Source organism: Montipora capricornis, chromosome 14, assembly GCF_036669925.1.
Source record: "Montipora capricornis isolate CH-2021 chromosome 14, ASM3666992v2, whole genome shotgun sequence".
In the NCBI taxonomy this organism is placed as follows: Eukaryota; Metazoa; Cnidaria; class Anthozoa; order Scleractinia; family Acroporidae; genus Montipora; species Montipora capricornis.
In genome coordinates this window covers 35,325,786-35,345,785 of record NC_090896.1, presented here as the reverse complement: position 1 = coordinate 35,345,785, position 20,000 = coordinate 35,325,786, and the positions used below count along the sequence as shown (strand labels likewise).

The following is a 20,000-nucleotide window of genomic DNA, read 5'->3' as shown; positions in this document are numbered from 1 at the left end:
AATGTTTTGGAACGACTGAACAAACTGGTTCGCAAGAAAAACAGAATGATTGGAGTATTCGTTCTACGCAATATTAAATGTTCACAGTGAAACACACAACTAGAAATAACTTAATAAATTCTCCTTAGCTTTAAAGCTTGCCGTTCTCAAAGAAAAATCATCTGTCCACTTAATCAAATACTTTTCAGATGTGAAGTTCAATCATCGCGGGAGGAAAGGATTTGCTATAGAGTGGTCTAGCGCGCGCTCAAAGAAGTGGGATTTCTAATCGACGTACGGGAGTTTCGAGATACTGAAAGGAATAAAATTGGACTCCCCGAGCGGGGCTTAATTTAGTGTGACTCCAAAGAAGATAAGTAAGATATAGCAAACCATCACGTCATCAGAGTTGCTTCGATGGCTCAGTGGGAACTTACTCCCTCCCGGGGCGCGTGGCCCGAGTTCGAGGCGCGATGGTTCCGTTTGTATCGCACGGGATTCTTATCGAGCGGGTAACGTACTATCCCTGGGGTATGACCATTTGTGACTATGATGAAAAATAAAAAATAAATTGAACTGGATTATTGAAGTGGTGGCCTGTGGCATTGGCAACCAATGCTGCGCTCATCATTGGCGCATGATAGTACCTGACTGGCGCCAATTATAGCGCACCTGAGGTGTAATAGGAAACGAAGATACGACGTCGACCGCAACGATAATCTCGTATCCAGATCTCTTGTGGCGAGCGAAGGCGAAGCCACAAGAGATCTATTGTTTTTGCTGATAAAATAGATATTCTTTTCTGGCGCTTTTGTTCGCGTTGCAGTTGTCTTTGCCTAAAGTTCTCTAAAATAAGCGTCTGCGGGAAACATGCGTTTTCTTTTGTAACTTTATTTAGGTATAGTTTCGAGATACAAAGGAGATACGGAGGTATTAACAAGCCAACGAGCCCTGGTCTGGAAGGAAAACAGCGCAGAACCGAAAACACAATGCGAATAGGCAATAAGATCAAAAATGGAAACTTGCTGGTTCCTGTAATATTCCACTTCAGAGCAAAGCTGGTAGAGGAAGACTGTAGTCTCCATACACGTTCTGTTCAGAGATTTCTCTCGTGTGGTTGTTTGTAGCCCATGCCGATTATCTCGAAAATTTCCCCTTCACTTGAAACGGGTATAGGCTCCCCTGGCACACCTAAAGAAGGGATTAAAATGTAATTATTATCAATATACGCAGCCAAATAGAAAATCGGCCTCTTCAAAACACACGCTCAGCGGGCCGCAAAAGACTGACAGCGGGCTGCTAATGCATTATCAGCCCTACAGCTGATTGGTTCTTGCCGATTATTTATAGACAATTTTACGCTTTTTTTCGGTAATTTTAAATGAGTTTACTGGACTGAGTTGATTCCTTAATAGCTTGTTCAATCAACACTTACATGATGATTTGAAGTGACTCGCGCAAATAAACAATATTCCCTCAAGAAGTCATGTTATCCCCTTATTCACACGTTCAATGCAAATGCTTAATGCAAATGCACGCTCGAGAAACAACGCAGACGCAGTTCACACGTGAAGGAAGGGTTACACCCACCCCTATAGTTGAGGTCTCTTTGTTTTTATCAAATTCACAACCTCTGATATTTTGTTTCTAGCTTTCTAATTGGTTCCTCAGTCTCAGTTACAGTAAACACCCACGTATAAGAACCTAGAAATTACTTGAGAACCTGTTAGGCTAAAAGTTTCATTTCAGACCCCCCTTAAATAAGAACCAGTTTAGCCTAAAAATTTAAAGAGGTTCTTATTTTAGAAAATGACCTTGAAATTTCTGCGTCTGGAACAAATTTCAAACTGCACAGATCTTGTTTAAAACTTTTTTTCATGGTTATGTTTGAAATATAAAGGTATCAGCATCCTCATCAGAGGAAATCAGTCATACAATATGTATCATAGAGTAGATATCTTTTGTGGAAATAAGAACCAATTTAAGAACCTAGATAGCCAAAAACTATAGTAAATACCATTCTTATAAGAACCTATTTAGCCTAACTTGGAAAAATCTAGGTTCTTATATGTGGGTGTTGCTGTATCAACTCATATAACGTATGAGTGCTTCGTGCCTCGTTTCCTACTTTCGTTTCCTCCCATCTCATAACCAACGCGCGCACTCATGGATTACTTGTTAAGTGGTCTCTGTTCAACTGTTCATGGGAAAAACGAAGTGGCTTAGAGATGGCTTGACTTACCTGTGCTCCCCATGGGCCTGGGAAAAAATATAACAAACTATTGTTACTTAAATCTTTTTTCACAAAAGACGTATTTATTTCATTGGTAAGAGAAAGGCCCAAGACATTCAATTTGCTTCCAAGTGTTTAGAGGGAGTGAGAAAATGAAAGGCAAAAGGGCGTGGAGGCATGTTTTTGAGAGAGAGTAGCTGGCCACAGCCTGTGTAGATAACAGGAAATTGAGAGTTTAAGGACGTTTTGCTTTTTTTCTGCAAATTTTACCATTGAAAGATGATGAGTTAGTGATGTCAGAAATGTAAAAAAAAAAAAAAAAAAAAAAACGGAGGGTCACCGACTTCGTTTTGGAGAGAACTTGCCCGGAAGAACACCATAAATCTGAGCCCTGAAATCTCAAACTCTAAGATTCTTGTTTCGTGGCTTTGCCGTTGCTGTAAGCATCGTCGTTTCTCAAACTCTGAAAACAAGGGAAACAGCAAACGCGAGGGAAACAGAGTGAACGCCTGGAAAGGAGCCGAGAGAAGACCCTGGGAATCATCATTGGTGGAAGGCGAGTGCCAGGCCCACAAGTCTAGGGCGGAGACACAGGGCTCTAGATGAAAAGTTCGGACAAAGTCGTCTCCATTTCCGGTTTTACGGAAGGAATACAAGCCTTGACACGCGAGAGCTTGGGGCAAAAAAATTAATCTACCGCCAAATTTTTCCTCACTCGTTGATGATTAGAATTCCAATTCTCCATCTACTATTTTTAAAACTGTGCCATAGCATAGACTCTAAAGATTTAAATAATCTAACCGGATTGAGTATTCATTGATGGTGAAGCCTTTCTCCAGAGCCTCTTGTCGCATTCTTCTGTTAAACTCATCACTGCCAGTGAAGTACAGGATCCCGCAATAATATTGATCATTGGGAATTAATCTAAAACAAAGAATTCAAGAGATTTTTATTTCGCGATTGCTTTTTAACAGCACGCGTTTTCGCATTTTCGCGCTGCACGTGATTGCTTTGCGTGCGTTATGTTATGCCTGCCATGACTGGCCAAAGTCATGAATTTTAGTTTCACGCGCATCCGTCGAAAACTGATTTTTTAATAAATGTCGTTTGAACTCTTGAATTTGCACAGAAAATCAAATTTACCTTATGTCAATTCTCCGATGCAACTGTTTGTCCATTTTTGGGAGGACACAGACACCCTATAATAAACAGGAGATAAATAATAAAATTTGATTTAAATAAGTGTCACAGAAGTAAACGAATAAACAGAAGAAGAAAAAGGAAACGCACAAATACAACAACAAAGAACAAGAGAACAAATATATGAACCCCTATATGAACAAATAGAAGGCCTGTAGAGACTGAAGGAATAAACTGGATGGATGAGTAATTGAGAAATGAAGAAAAAAAAAGGAAAATGACTAACATCTAAATGGATGGACAAATGGATGAATGACTGATGGACGACACAGTGGTGAGATCACAGTTGCCTCTCCGGTTTTCCTCTCTCCTCAAAAAGTATCCTCCGATTTACTATTTGTTGATTTGCTCAATTTCATTTGTTTGCACCCAGTTCATTAGGTCTAAATAAGTTTATTATTATTCTTTCTTTTACAAAATTATTCCTAAATGACACTGTACATACAAATATAATGACAAATCTTTGGGAAAAAAATTCGATAGACGGATGGAAAATGCACGAATGAAAAAGTAGATGAACAGATTAATAGATGGATAAATAAATAAAAGAGGAAGAAAATCACAAGTGAATTAACGATCAAGGAATAAGTGATTGATAGAAGGAAAAGATGGGTGAATAAATCGAAGATTAAGAAAATCCCCAGCAAATTAACATCAAAGGGATAAGTGAAGAAATTGATCAATCCTCACCATAAATTTTGTGTCACCCAGAGATATTGTTTCTGTGACAAATCCTTCCTTTACCAGTTTGTTTACAACACCATGAAGAAGAGCTTTCTGCAAATGGAATTCAATGAAAGTTTAACTCTTACATTAACATTGACCCTGGGAGTGAAAATTAGCAGATTTTACTCTGTCTAATGCCAGAGGATTTGACTCATCAACTGGAGACGTCCTAGGACACCTGAGGAATCAATGGGTTAAATTTATTAATATACCCTATAGTCACTAAGCACCTTTCAGAGCATTGGAGTGCTGCTATTAAAGATGACGACTGCATTAAATTTTGGTAATTATAAACCAGCAAAATCGAGAACTTCAACAAATCCAACTATTCCAGGTGATCTGGTGATGTAATTCGGAGGACTAGGAAGAAACATTTTAACTCTGTATCCCACAATCACATGCAGCCTTGAAGGTTTTTTTCGAATTCAACATGGCGGAGGCAAGGTTAGATCTTGCCAGTTGTAGTTGATTGCTCATTCAGTAACAGGAAATGTGGGAGACATGGAATGATCTGTAGAGTTTTGGCGATAGAAATACTGCAGGAAATTTGGAAACAACAGCTAATGCCGCGCACAGTTGTGGGATACAATGTTAAGATTTTTCTTCCCAGTCTCCCAGGTTACATACATCACCAGATCACCTGGTTGTTATTGTACATTTATTATATCTCTCAAACAGTACGCGCGCTGTGATTGGCTAAATAAGCAGGACGTATTCTACAGTACGGCCCGCTTTACAGCCCGCTGAATTTAAAATTTCGATAAAACATTATCTAGCAAGTTTTTCATGTCGTTTCTGCTACATAAACTTGTAAAACTGTTTGAATCTTGCAAGCAACTATTTCAAACAGCCAGGAAGATTTAGTTTTAGATAGTTTTATCTTTGTAGCAGTTGAACTGTCCGCTTGACTTCGACTAGTTTCTTCGCACGCACGCCGGATTAACCTCAGAGATATAATAAATATCTTACTAACCTTGTTTTCTTAGTCCGTACTGTAAGTTACGGATCCTCATTTTTCCCGTTGATTTATGGCCCGCGCGCTTCGCGCTTGGGCCATAAATCAACGGGAAAAAACTCGGTCCGTAACTTACAGTACAGACCTCGAACTAGGTTATTAAGAGGTATGTCTGACCTTGTCAAAATCCTTATCAGAAGAAATAAATGAGGGATGAGTCACCAACACATCAATGTCTCCACTGGAAGCAGAACCTAAAGACAAAAAGTTTTGATACAATGATCTGCAGTATTAACTTAATTAATAATAATTAGAAATAATTATTATTTCTAATTATTATTATTAATAATTATTATTATATGGCTTGTGTTTGTAGCCGATATATCATGACTCATCCTGACTGGGTTAATAATAATAATATTATTATTATCGTTGTTATTATTATTATTATTTATTTGTGTTATTTTTAAATAAAATATAAAATAAAATAAAAATATATTAAAAATAAACAATAATAATAATTAACAAGTATTCAGTGAAGCCGAGGTGAATGATGGGTGATTGTTTGAAAAATATGCATTTTCTTTAAAACAATAATTCATTTCTTTGTCTGTCACCTCTACAAAACAGCTTATGGGGCCATTTTGAAAATAATCACCTCAAGTGCAACCAATCAGCACCTAGAGACTTTTTAACAATCACCTAATAGTATGTAATTATACTAAAGAACTTTATTTATATGTCAACTGGGGCACTATTGAGTGAGTCACCGTTGAGAAATCAACTCAACTCATATCAAATCATAAGTTGGTTTTTGAGGAGTAAGGAAAACTGAGTGCCTGGAGAAAAACCTCTCGGTGCAAAGAAGAGAACTAACAAACTCAACCCACATATGACGCTGAGTCTGGGAATCGAGCACCCAAACATTGGTGGGGGGCAAGTGCTCTCACCACTGACAGTGCCATCCCAGCTCCCTAAATTCACTTCAATCTTGTATACTGACCTCTTCTAAAACTGCCACAAACAGTGACAATTATTTCCTTGTCAAAATCTGTAGCCTTCTGTAGGATAACTTTCTAAAAGTACAAAAGGATAAAAAATAGATTAAAAAAAAACAATCGGTAAGAAATGAAATTAAAAACTCTTTTTTTTTTTAATTGATGGAAAAACTTCAGACCTGAAGCCTTAGCATTTCTTCTCGTGGAATGCGCTTCTCGAATTCCTCCACGTATCTATTGGTTGAAGCATATTCTATAGTCAGAAATGCGTGTGATTAGAGGCATGCTCAACTTATATAATATATAATATCCAACAGGGGACTATACATGTGAAATAAATAACCATAAATAGTTTATTTGCACCACACGCAAATAGAGAACCATAAAATAAGTAATAGGACTTTAAAGTAAGGTCCAATGCCCCCTAGAAAATACATGTACATGTACCGGTTTATAATAGTAAAAAGCTAATCTAGCTAGGAGGCAGAATAACCTTAACCTTCGTCTGAGCATAATTTGCAAAGAATTTGTAAGAATAAGGTAAGTGTGAGGATTAGAGTCATTTTAAGCTTAGAACAAACAAAGCAATTTAAATTTCTTGTCGTTGGCACACTTTCGGGACGACATTCATGTCAAATGCTGACGTTAGGAAAAAGAGCTAGGGGACACTTCATTACTTGTATCAAATTATCGGCATGCACCTAATTGCAGTGTACATTTACATGCATTTCTGGACATACCTGGGTTTAAGAGACTCCCCCCCCCCTTCCTTTTACTTAGTAGCAGAGTTCTGCGCGCCAAAGGCGAGTGCGCAGAGCACCATTGGTAAGAAAATAATGTGGTAATCCATCTGTGCAGGAAAATTTGGTTTTAGGACTGTATGACCATGCCTACCTCCACCCCTCCATGTATGCCATTGTGAAACTCTGTGGTGCAACACCTTTGATATTGGATATCCATGTTATGGTTAATTGACAGCTGTCAAAACAAGGTATCTGCTGACCAGTATCACACGAGACCATATCACAGGCTCAAGTTTAAAGCTCATCGAGGTCAGCTATTTTTTTTTTAATTTACCGCTGACCAGATACTGGTTTTTGATTGGATCGCAGGTCAAAGCCAGGTTAACTTACTGTAAGAATAAATAACACAGGAGCTCCTCTTTTTAGGCTTGGCTAAATCTATATATTATTTGTGTCTTACAGCATGTATTCTTGCTCAAATGGCACAAATTAAACTCATCAATGCAGTAACTCTGCTGCACAGCTAAACAAATAAATGGTGGTGGGATTCAATGTCAAAATTAAGTGAGGCCGAACATACTTGAGCCCGATCTGCTGGTGATGGTTTAGCTTGTCCTGGACATTCTTCAGCCCTACAGGAGTAAAAGGTTAATAATCTTTGAGGAGAAAGGTCAACATGCATTTTTTCCATGTTTGAATACAACTGTATCTTGTATAACCATTTTTCACCCACACAGATAAGCAGGCAGTTAAAGTGCACATAACCTCAAAACATTTACTTTAGCAAAAGTTAATTAATTTACGGGGACATCAGTGAGTGATTAACCCATTGACTCCTGGGGGTTCCCCAATGACAATTAATAAAATCGTCTGGCGTTAGACAGAGTAAAATCGGCTGGTTTTGGCCGGTTCAGGCATCTAAGGGTAAATACAAACGTATATTAAGTTACCTTTGCTTCAGCCTTCTCTAGATTTAACATCTTAATGTGCCTCATAAGGTACAACGTAATGTAGGAGAAAGGTGCTGGCAATCTTTCGTCCCATGGCCGAGGCAGTGAGAGGCATGGACCTATTCCTTCGATGATGTCATAAACTACTTTGCATTATAGTTTTGAAAGAACTTTGGCAATGTAAATTAATTCTTGAAGTCACTGAAGGAATATAGACCCATACCTGAGTCTCACTAGCTCGGCCATGGAACAAATGAATGCCAGCTTTGTTACTCTCTTGTACCTCATTTGGCCTATCAAATTAAAAGTGAATTCTAGAGAAGTAAAGGTAAACTATATGTTAATATTATTTTAACTTTTGCAAGAGAAAATTCTTTGAGGTTAGTTCCACGAGTCAAACCAGGTCAAGCCTAACCTCAATATTTAATTGATGCATCAATAATTTGAAAATTGAATTTTGTTCATCATTTTGAAAGATCAATCTTTCTAAACAAAGTTAAGTGGTATACAGTTGCAAGTGCCTGTTGACAACTGTAAAAGGTACTGTCAAAATATAACATCTGTACTTTACTAAAACAAGAAATGATCTACAATGACCTACAATGACCTTCAATTAGCTACAGTGAGAGCTCTATAATGATCTACAATGACCTACAATGACCTTCAATTAGCTACAGTGAGAGCTCTACAATGAGCTACAATGACTTACAATGACCCACAATGATCTACTTAATAAATGACTCACAAAATCAAAGAGAAAGACAACAGAGGATCAGGATGTAGAGTTTGGTGAGTGGAAAACATCCATTGTGTGTTGTCACGCAATGCTTTTAGTCCAAATAACAACAGCAATTTTTCATGTGGCCTTGAAGGCTTAAAAACTGTGAAAAGACCCTTGGATTAATTGTTTTCCTTTGCTTTAAATGGGGACATAGTTTTTTCACGCTGTTAGCTTAAATCTTTAAGCCCCGAGGGGTTCCCCATTGACGAGTAAAATCGTCTGGCGTTAGACAGAGTAAAATCTATAAGTGCCATTTGGCACTATCGGGGCTGAAAGGGTTAAAGCTAAATTGAAAATGTACAAATATCAAGGCTTTGCTTGGCAAGGATGAAGTCTTAATTAGAGCAGGAAAAAATGAAGAGAAGATTATACATAAAATATTCTTCCTGCAATGTTTTGTTTGGTTCAGAGTGCACAATGAAAAGTATCAACTTGCTCAGCAACGAGGTTTTGATTGGTTCAACATGCTGCAGTGCCCTCAGAGCTGCAAATTATCTTTTATTTTAGCTCCTAACAGGTCATTAGCTCATTTTAGATATAGTTAAATAAAATTTAACATAGTTAACGACTAGGAGCTAGTCTGGTCAGTAGTGTTTTGCAGGCGGTTGTTAGTGTCTTGGCCGTCTGGTAGCGTTGTTCAGCGTTTTGGTGCGTTCTGTAGCGTTTGTTGTAGTTACATGGTTCACGACCGGGAGCTAGTCCGGTCAGTAGCGTTTTGCAGGCGTTTGTTAGCGTTGTTATGCGTTTTTGTAGCGTTTGCAGCACTCTTTAGGTTGGGGGAGCCCTGGGGCTGACATGGTTCAGCGGTATTCCTGCGTAGTGCATGCGTTGTCCAATGTGCTTGCAGCGTGTTTGTTGCTCTGTTGGCGTGGCGTTGTGAGTCGGTTTAGGAGTTTAGTGGTTCTCGGCATTCTTCTTCTCGCTTCGTTGGCTATCTCGGTCGCTGTCCAGGTTGAAATAGAAGTTCTTCGATCTTCGACCGTCTCCATCTCGTCTTCACCGCCGTGTTGTGGTTCGTCTTACCTTCTCTTGTACCAGTTCCGATAGTCGGCTCGTCGCTCGGATAGCGTGGCGTTTCTTTGGCGGGCTTAGTGTTGCGGTTCCCAGTTGTGGTCAACAAAGGAAAACAACAATAGAGAAAACACAAGGATTTCTTCCGTCATCGACCGTGGTTTCCTCGCCCTCTGTCGTGTCTGTTGGTTTGTCTTTACTCGCTCATCGCTCTTTCGTGCCTCGGACCATCGTGTGCTCCGACGTTTATTTTGGCGGGCTTAGTGTAGCGGTTCCCAGTTGTGGTCAACAAGGAATGAATCCTAAGGATTTTGTCAGTCATCGACCAGGGTTTTTTCTTCGGCGGCTGTCGTGTTTATTGGTTTGTCTTTCCTTCACTCGTCGCTCTTTCGTCCCTGGACCGTAGTGTGCTCGCCGATCCGTTAGCGTGGCCAAAGGATTTCGTCCTTCATCGCCCGCGGTTTTTTCTCTCTCTCTCTGTCGTGTTTGTTGGTTCGTTTTTCACTTCTTTTCGTGGTCGCCTCTAACTCGCTCGTCGCTGGTTGGTGTTCGATCATACATCATGCCGAACCCACCTCGTTCAACCAACAATAGCTTGTCCGCTGGACTTCGTTCGGAGGACATACCTCTCTTGTCCCCCGCGCCGATGGCGGTTTCTACGGCTCCCTCTGGCCCCGTGGCGCCTTTGGCCGTCGATTCGATCGCCGAGGCTGTTGTTCGCGCGCTTGGAAGCACCCTTCCGACTATCATCTCATCAATTCAAGGGAGCGCCCCCTCGCCATTACCCCCTTCCGTCCCTGACACTTCTGTTGGTGTCACTCCATCTAGCTCCTCTGGATCGACTGCTGTTTCTTGTGATGTCAATGTCTCGTCTATGGCTTTTGGGGCGTCATCAGGTACGTTTACTTTGCCGGCCTTCATTCCTACCTTTTCTCCTGTGTCGGCCATCACTGACTCAAGCTCGGCCCGCTTCATGGCCCCCATTACCTCTCCATTCGCGAGTCCCAGTGTATCCGGCAGCCTGCCAAGTTTTGGTAACTCTGGATCAGTGCCTACGTCTGAGAAGGCTTTCATTGTTGGTCCTGGTCATGCACCAGTCCCGGCAAAATTGGCCAAGAAGATCATCGAGGGCCAGTTCGTGGAGTTGGCGGATCTACTTACAGTCAATCTCCGAGCTGGGGATCAGGAACCACAGACCTTCCTGGAGGGTAAACTCCTGGTGTCCAACGCAAAACGCAGGCAGGTTGAAATCAAGGATATTCTTACTTGGACTGAGGCCTTCACGATTTTCCAGCTGGTCCTGTGTGCCTCTCACCCCCTGCGTTGGTTAGACTTGACCAGATATAAGCTGCTCATTATTCAAACAGCCCGCCAATATCCAGGTCTGGCTTGGCTTGAATACGATCTGGCCTTCAGAAGGGATGCCGCTGCCTCGGGCCTTACGGATTGGTCCAAAATGAATTTGGATCTGTATAGTTTTCATTTGCGTTTGCCAGCATCGTCCTCACTGCAACCAAGGCCGTCTTCCCTTTCCGGGTTTCCTCAGTCTTCCGCAGACAGCCCAGACTCCCACCGACGCACACCATTCTGCCATTCCTGGAATGAAGGGAAATGCCAGTGGCTATTTGGGAAGTGCAAGTTCCGCCACAACTGCAGCAATTGCGAGGGAGAGCATACCAAGGCTAACTGCCCCTTTCCCCGCTCAGCTGGATTTCGTTCCCGCTCCCCCTCCCCTGGAGGGAGCAGGGGACAGTACTGAGGGGCGAGGTTCGCCCAGTGTTGTGTTTGTACATAGTTTGAATGATGTGATTGCGTTGCCTCGCCAGCCGAATGGATTGCCTCAGTTGGCAAAGTTGTTTTGTCCTGTTCCAGTTTCAGTTCCAGTCTCAGTTCCCGTTTCTGTTCCAGTTAAGCCCAGCGTTCCAGTTGTCTCTTTTGCCCCGTTATCTCCGGTGTCTCAGGTCACACCATTACAGTTGGATCAATTTCAAGCCGAATTATGCCACCATCCCGACAAGTCAGCTGTGGCATTTGTGACTTCTGGCATACGGGATGGATTTCGGATAGGCTTTGACCCATCCTTGGTGTCCCTCAAATCTGCATCTTCAAACATGCGTAGCTCTGCTGAGCACCCATCAGTGATTGACTCCTACTTGCAAGCTGAAGTCTCTTCTGGCAGGGTGGCAGGTCCTTTTCCAGTGCCCCCGCTTCCGTCATTGCAAATAAGTCGTTTCGGGGTGATCCCCAAAACTAATCAGCCTGGGAAGTGGCGTCTCATTTTAGACCTATCATCCCCAGAGGGGCAAAGCGTCAATGACGGCATCCCTAAGCCCCCGTTTACAGTTCAGTATGTTTCAGTGGATGCTTTCATTGATGGCATAATGTCTCTGGGTCGAGGAACGTTAATGGCCAAGTTCGACGTGGCCAGTGCATATCGGAATGTGGCTATCCACCCAGACGATCGCCCCCTTCTTGGCATGAAGTGGCGTGGGCAATATTTTGTGGATTTGGTGCTCCCTTTTGGGCTGCGGTCAGCACCATTTATTTTCACCGCCATTGCAGACCTGGTTGAATGGATCCTGGTTCACAATTATGAGGTTACATTTCTCCGTCATTACTTGGACGATTTCCTCACTTTGGGCCCACCGGCGTCCCCTGTGTGCCACAACAACCTTCAAACCTGCGTTCGTCTGTGTACAAAACTTGGCCTTCCCCTTCATCCAGATAAGTTGGAGGGACCCGCGACTCGTCTTACAATCCTTGGGATTGAACTTGACTCCGAGAACCTTCAGGCTCGCCTTCCGACTGACAAGAGAGATAGGATTGTTTCACTGTTAGATGAGTGGTCAGCAAAACGTTTTTGTAAACGTCGCGAGCTGGAATCCCTGATTGGCCATCTCCATCACGCCTGCAAGGTCGCCCCACAGGGTAGGACATTCCTTCGCCGGATGATCGACTTGCTTTGTGCCTTTCGCCGTGATGATCACCCCATTAGGCTTAACCAGGAATTTCGGCGGGATTTAACCTGGTGGCGGGAACTGTTCCAAACTTGGGATGGCCTCAGTTTTTTCTGCATGCCCACATGGGCACCTCTCCCGGACTTCCAGGTCTCATCGGATGCAGCGGGCTCTTTGGGCTATGGAGCTATTTTTAAATCCCACTGGTTTGCTGGTGCCTGGTCAGCTGCACAAAGTTCCTCATCTATAGCGTACAAGGAGCTCTTCCCAATTGTAGTGGCAGCCTATCTGTGGGGCTGTCAGTGGGTATCTCGGCGGGTCGAGTTCTTTTGTGACAACGAGTCTGTGGTGGCTGTACTTAAGTCTGGCACCTCGCGGGACAAAAACCTAATGGTGTTGCTGCGTTATTTGACTATGCTGGCCATCCATCATTCCTTCTCATTTACAGCTTCATCTGTTCGAGGCAAAGCTAATCCAGTTGCTGATGCACTCTCTCGATTCCAATTTCAGCGGTTCAGACGCCTGGAGCCACAGGCCGACCCAACCCCGTCTCCTATTCCTGCTTCCCTTCTGGCAGCGCTTCAGATGCCTTGACTCAGAAGTGTCGGTTCTTACTTACCCAAGGTCTTGCACCTTCCACCCGACGAGTGTACCGATCCGCCCAACGTCGATTTACAGACTTTTGCCGCCAGGATGGTCGTGCAAACCAGGATGGCTCCATCCCCCCAGCCACTGAGGAGACTCTCATGCGCTTTGCTTCCTTCCTGGCCGACAACCTGAACCATTCCTCCATCAAGGTCTATCTATCAGCAGTGCGCTCCCTTCACATTGACCATGGCCTTCCCGACCCGCTAGTCAACTGTCTTCGTTTGCAGCGTCTGCTAAGGGGTATTAAGCGAGTTCAAGGTCCAGTGTCACCCAGGCGCCTACCTATCACCGTTGATCATCTGAAGGTCATTCAGTGCTCTTTGGACCTGTCTACTAGAGACCATGTGATGTTGTGGGCTGCGTGCTGCTTGGCATTTTTTGGGTTTTTGCGTGCGGGCGAATTCACGGTCAACTCGGCCTTTGATCCTCACACCCATATGACTGTTAGCGACCTGCAAGCGGACTCCTTAGTGAATCCCTCTTGTTTCAAAGTCCGTATCAAGTGTTCCAAGACAGACCCCTTCCGTGCGGGTTGTGATATCTACTTGGGGCGTGGCTCGGGCTCTGTGTGCCCCATAACAGCGTTGGGCACGTACTTGTCTCTGCGTGGGTCTGCTCCAGGGCCCCTGTTCTTGTTTAGTGATGGTCGTCCTCTTACCCGTCAGCAGCTATCATCCTTTTTGCAGTCTACCCTACATGGGGCTGGGTACTCCGGCGCCTACTCCGGCCATAGTTTCCGGATTGGGGCGGCGACCACTGCAGCGGCACGTGGTGTTCCGGATCACCTGATCAAAACCTTGGGGCGTTGGTCGAGCGAGGCATACCAGATCTATATCAGAACTCCAGTTAGTTCCATTGTCCGTGTTTCCTCCCAGTTGGTGGCGTAACAGGTAGTGGATTACTCTTGTTACCAGCGGGGGTGGGTGCCTCAGGTTTGGGCTATCGGGGGCTTAGGCCTAGTTGCCCCGAGCCCCCTTGCTCCGGGTTCTTCTTACCCGGAGATCCCTTCGGCATGGCGCGGGGGGCTCGTGGCTTGGTTGCGGGTTGGGCAGGCCAGTCGGGTGTTCTCGCGCCTTGGGGATGTGACTGCGGTTGCAGCCCCCAGGCTTCCTGGGCACCTACCCTCCACTGGCGACGTGGGCGTTAACTTATAATGTACCTCACTGTAGGTCATTGTAGATCATTGTAGGTTTATAAGTATTGTACCCCATTGTAGGTCGTTTTAGCTCATTCTAGGTCGTTGTAGATCATTCCTTGTTTTAGTACTAACAATGTAACATCACCGATTCTCAGTGTGGAATTTAATTTTTATTTAATTATAGTAGTACGAAAAACAACATTAATATTATTTTAGATTCGGTCATATATTATTTGTCCTTCCCACTCAAGTGTTAGTAAATAATTATTGTAACTTGAAGGTGCTTGGTTTTGCAACGATCATGTATTAAAATTACCACTCTCTGTTTCTCCAATAATTTCTGCATTTTATAAAATCTCTTTGGAAACGGTCAGTGTAAAATGCAAGATTACAATGAATGTAACTGTTGAAAAAGTTCAAACCCTTTAGAAGTGCCAACCGCAGACCTAAAAAGGCATAAAACAATATTTAGGCCTAAAAACTGTCAGCACTTCTCAAGGGTTTCGGCTTTAATTTTCAACAGTTACATTATAACCTTCATTTGCATTTTACCACTGCGAGGTCTACAGTCTGCATTTTACAATGACCACTATGAGACCAGGTTCTAATGAAAAGTACAGTGTAGTTACCTTCAACTGATGTTATGCCTTCATCAACAAACTTCTTGGCAGCAGCTGGCCTGACATTAAACAACCATGCCAACGGAAAAATATCATATTTAATTTAATATTTTTCTTTATTTTATGGCTTGCACCGGTATTTATATTCAGTACACAAGACACTCAGGTAAACTTGACATCATCAGGCTAATAATCAAGGACGGTGACCAACAGTTATTGCAAAACAGACACGAAAGTCAAGCCCTGATATTTTCATTGATTTCATTGCATGAGGGTCACAATTTTACCCATTGAAACTGAAACAACAGTATTTTTTGTTGTTACAGTACAATGATTATTGCACCTAGAAGAAAGATGGACTCTACATCAATGTTTACATTTTGTTCATTAACCTACAAGTTTGTTCACAGAAGGCATCATGACTATATTTTTAACTGACTTCAAAAGGTAAAAGAACTTGTTAAACTTAATTAAATTGCCACTTTTAAGCCTTTATGCTTTAATAGATACCAAGCCATGTAATGGTCATCAAAAACTGATAAATTCTTGGGTGGCAAAAGCACTTACATGTATGCTCCCATACATTCTAAATGTAAAATTTTCGAACTTTCAAAGCATCATTGCTCAGAGATTATCTGGTATATCGCCTTCAAATACTATTGCAAGTCTGAGAACACTTTCAATATTCAGGAATTTTTTTCCTTGGATGACTGTTTGGAAAACGATAGTCTTGTTAATAATGGGAAAAATGTAAACAAAGATTCCCCTACAAAGTCGTGAAGCATGTAAAAGCCTCGTACCCGATCCCAGAAACTCTTGTCAACTGTTGAATGGCTTTTGTGGAGTCATCATTTCTGATCTAAAACAAATTTGGTACTTTTAAATTATTGGAATTACATCAAAACCTCTGGACTTGATGGTACCTAATAATTAATTTAAATACAACAAGAAGCAATTTAACATACACATACATGTATCTCAGACAACATTTGACATGCTACTCTAATATAAGTTTAACAAAAACACTGAAACAAAAACAGGACCTGCAGTCAGCCAGCATAATTTATACCCAGCAGTTTGGTAAAAGAACAGAAGCTCACATAATCATCAATCATGAATACCAAGTTTCCATTCATGAATAATTATTTTTCAACTCCTGCCCTTGGCCTTTAGGCTGGACCCAAGTTACAGCTGGCTACTAGCAATATGAAAGCAGTGGTCAGATACACAACAACCAAAAAGCATGACTTCATATTAAACAAGATACGCAATATATAATTCATGTATTTCTTTCATTACATACCTTCTCAAGCTTTTCTAACTTTCCCGTCTTAATAAACTCATCAATCTTTTTCCCAATTTTGTCTCCAATCCCTGGCTTTCAAGGTTAATGCAAGAGATAAATCAAAAGATTAGAAAATTAGAGAAAGCGCCAAATACACCTCAGTGTGATGACATGCAATTACCCATGTTAAATCAGTTTTGACTTTATAGGTTTCTAAGAAATAGAGTAAGAACAAAAAATAGACATGTCATTAGTAGCAAGTGTGGAGACACAGTGGTATAGTGGCCAGTACACTAGACTTCTGATGCCAGGGTTTTGGGTTTGAGGCCTGGCTCTGTCACCATGATGTTCAATGGGACAAGAAACTTTTCTTCAAAAATTTCTTCTCTTTGTCTCTCTCTATACCTCAGGTGTGCAAATAGGTATCAATGATAATTATATGTATTGATCACCCAGTGATAACAATATAAATTTTATGTCCAGAAATGCAGGTACATGTAATTAGATGCATGACTAATTAATTTGATATCCAACACGAAGTGTAACGTCAAGTCTACACATTTGCTACCTATTTCTAACAAAATAATTATGAGGTTAGGGTTAAAGGGCCTATGTCACATTTTAGAGTGTTTCGGGGAAATTGTTAGTTAATCATGAGTTTAAAACTTGAAAAATTAATGATAATGTGGAATTCCTTTTTGTTACATCACAAACAAGATGATTCTAAGCAAAAACAGCCTTTATACACGTGATTTACCATAAAATTGAAAAACTTTGAGCCATCTTTTTTCAAGATTACCCATGGCAAATTCAATCCGTTTCAATCTTGTCCATTTGTGTCCATCCATGCTTCCCTTTCCTTTTGCTATGTTCCCTATTATATGTTGTTCAACAGTTTTAAGTGGTTATTGCAATGTTTCATTCTAGTTCTTGGGCATTCTGGGTGTCATAAAATTATGTCATTTTGGGTGACATGGCCCCTTTAAACTAAGGGTACCTTTACTTGAGGACTGGAGTTTTAAAGAGGTCTGTAAAGTTAATTGACTGTATTCCCAGATGCGAGTGATGTTGAAGTTGAGTGATGTTGAAGTTGGGGGGAAGAGTATTAAAGGGGATACTTTGTGAAGTTTGTCAATTTAAATCGCCATGCATCTGATTATGTGCATTTCTATACAGGCTTGTACAGGCTTGGAATTTGAAGCCAGTTGCCAGCAAAATTAACATTACCAAGTACCCACTTTCCATAACCTGTGATCATGCGTTCTTTTCTTTTATATAGAGGCCAGGGCAAAAAGTACAGGCACTACTGACAGTAACTTTTCCTGCCCTCTCCCGAAAAGAACGCCTGATTGCAGGTTACACTTTCCGCTATATTCTTTTCAACCAAAATATCATGATTGTGATTTTGGACAAGGAACTTACCAATTTCTGTGCATCTGCCCCACTTTTTATCTTTGTGGGATGTTTTGCCAGTACAGATGCTGCTTTTCTAAAATAATGTTAAAATAAAAAAAACAAATAATGTCCTTTTCAATTTAATTATTTATGGATTGTGACAGTCGTTTCCCTGGCACAAAAAAGGAAGTAAGGAAGCATAAACACTAGGTAAATGCATTCGCTCAATGAAATATTAAAGCACGCCCCCCCCTCTCAAATAGGCCCTGCTCCTCAAATGTGCTTGAAATAAATAAGCCCCTTTGGGGATCAATAGAGGATTTACCAAACAGTATTTATTCTAAGGAAGGAGACCATTTAAACACTTAGCTTCATATCCAGGGATGATACAGAAGTCCATAGTGCAAAAAAAACCTTGCCTATTATTAATGCACAGGGTCATTTTGGCACTATCACATCAAGGAAAAAAAATTAACTGCTTGACGTTCTTACAGATCATCAGTATTGAGGCCGCAATTCAGGCAGTTGCAAACAAGGCTGAGAAAAATCCAAACTTAAACTGGAACTGCATGTATGTACATGTACAATAACATTGCATGATACATTGCTCTTCCACTGAGCTATCAGGCCATTAGGGGACAAACATGTAAAGACACGCAGTATGTATGTACAGTCTTTTTGCTGCTATTTTCGTGATTTCCTCCAAGTGATCTGACCATTTTAACAATGCTGTTTACAAGGACCCCCAGAACCTTGTGACTGTTGACAGCCTCTAGGGAAGTGCCACCATTGGTCAGCAGGGATAAAATGGGTGGTTCACGAAAACATTAACACACCCCAGTGCTGGAAATAACAGTCGCTCATCGGACATTGTCCGACCAAATTTTGAAAATGTCCGGCCAATTTCACATTATGATCGGACACGATGACCGAACATGTCACCAGCACATCTCGAGTTCTCTTCTTCAAGGTGTTGTCAGTCAATAAATTATGTCCGGTCCAATTTGTCAAATGTCCGACCAAAAGGAAGATTTGAAAGGACATATGTCCTCTGAATAAAGAAAAATTATTTCCAGCACTGCACCCTCAACTCCTTACATTTTTTGGGATTCAAATGCATGTAGTTGGTATCCACACATGAGGCGATGTAGTCAAGGTAAGACTGTATTGATGAATCATCGCATCTTGGAATGATCTCAGAGAAGGTGACATCGTCCACATACTTCCAGTGGTTGCATGTAGGTGGAATAAGATCATTGACCATAACTAGGAAGATTATAGGTCCTACAGGTAGCTTTGTCCTTTGAGGAACTCCAGCATTTACATTAGCCCACTTAGAGACAGCTTCCCCTAGTTTCACTCGTTGTTAGTACAGCCAGACAAGAAACTACATGTAGAAATCCATGGGAGGATAGATTGATGGATGCCCAAGTCAACCAGTCGAGTATTGAGGTTAATATGATCAAAAGCCTTCCTAAAGTCTAGGAAACAGATGTGCAGGTGGCAGCCAGGGGTGTCAAGTTTCCACAACCAGTGGTGCAACATAACCAGGAAGCAATGATTTGTTGATGTGCCCTTCAGACAGCCAAACTGGATGGGATCGATTTCAGCCCTGAATTATACTGTGGCAACCACTCAACCAGTGGTCAAAATGTTTCATGAGGCAATGTAGAAAGCATGAAATTCAAGTTTCATCTGCAGGTGTAAAACTATACATTGTACTTACTAGTAATTACCGGTATACATGAACAGGGTGGGATCTATCATTATTAGTTGGGGAAAAAGGAAAAGAAAGGAAGTCTGTATTTACATGTAAGCGTCTAGTCGTTCTTGTGGTGGAGTCTCAGCACTAATTTGGGACACTGTAAACCGAAACAAGCCTTGAAATCTGATTGGCTGTTTTGTTTTAGCATTCCTTGCTCATTGGCTGGGGAAATGGTGCGATTTAGAGCAAAAAATAATGTGATTTGGGAATAAATAACACTGCTGAGAGCCAATCAGATTGCAAGGATCAGCAGTGACTTCTAAATGGCTGTAATAAAGCTCAGAATCCTGCCTTATCATTTTCTACCTACCTGTAGGCATTGTATTTGTGGATTTGACGAGCTACATTCTTTTCATATTCTGCCAGCTCTTAAAAAAAGGAAAATGTGAAAGTATCATGAGGCCAATAACCCAAGACCACAAGCATCATAGAATGCAACCTGCTGAATAAAATTTTTCTCGTCGGTGTCTGTTAGTACCAGAGATGTTTTTTTCTATGTACAGTACAAGAATCTCTATTTAGCAGAAGATATTCTGACAACTACCAAACATTGCAACATGTTTCTGAGGAGGATCCAATGACTTTGAACAGATGGTAAAATTTAAAAATCCGATCC

General features: G+C 41.6%; 1 protein-coding gene across 1 annotated transcript in view; it reads right to left on the bottom strand.

Annotated features, from left to right (window-relative positions):
- Positions 1 to 854: 854 nt before the first annotated feature.
- Positions 855 to 20,000, bottom strand: part of LOC138033027 (DNA polymerase beta-like) — a 22,177-nt gene continuing 3,031 nt past the window's right edge. The window contains exons 2-15 of the mRNA XM_068880758.1: positions 19,695 to 19,752; positions 17,647 to 17,713; positions 16,243 to 16,317; positions 15,740 to 15,798; positions 14,949 to 14,998; positions 7,415 to 7,466; positions 6,271 to 6,325; positions 6,097 to 6,169; positions 5,271 to 5,347; positions 4,103 to 4,189; positions 3,356 to 3,411; positions 3,014 to 3,136; positions 2,222 to 2,238; positions 855 to 1,170 (exon numbers count right to left, since the gene is read on the bottom strand). Of these exons, the coding sequence (XP_068736859.1) occupies positions 1,076 to 1,170; positions 2,222 to 2,238; positions 3,014 to 3,136; positions 3,356 to 3,411; positions 4,103 to 4,189; positions 5,271 to 5,347; positions 6,097 to 6,169; positions 6,271 to 6,325; positions 7,415 to 7,466; positions 14,949 to 14,998; positions 15,740 to 15,798; positions 16,243 to 16,317; positions 17,647 to 17,713; positions 19,695 to 19,752 (944 nt within the window). The 3' untranslated portion in view covers positions 855 to 1,075. The remainder of the gene's footprint in view (positions 1,171 to 2,221; positions 2,239 to 3,013; positions 3,137 to 3,355; positions 3,412 to 4,102; positions 4,190 to 5,270; positions 5,348 to 6,096; positions 6,170 to 6,270; positions 6,326 to 7,414; positions 7,467 to 14,948; positions 14,999 to 15,739; positions 15,799 to 16,242; positions 16,318 to 17,646; positions 17,714 to 19,694; positions 19,753 to 20,000) is intronic.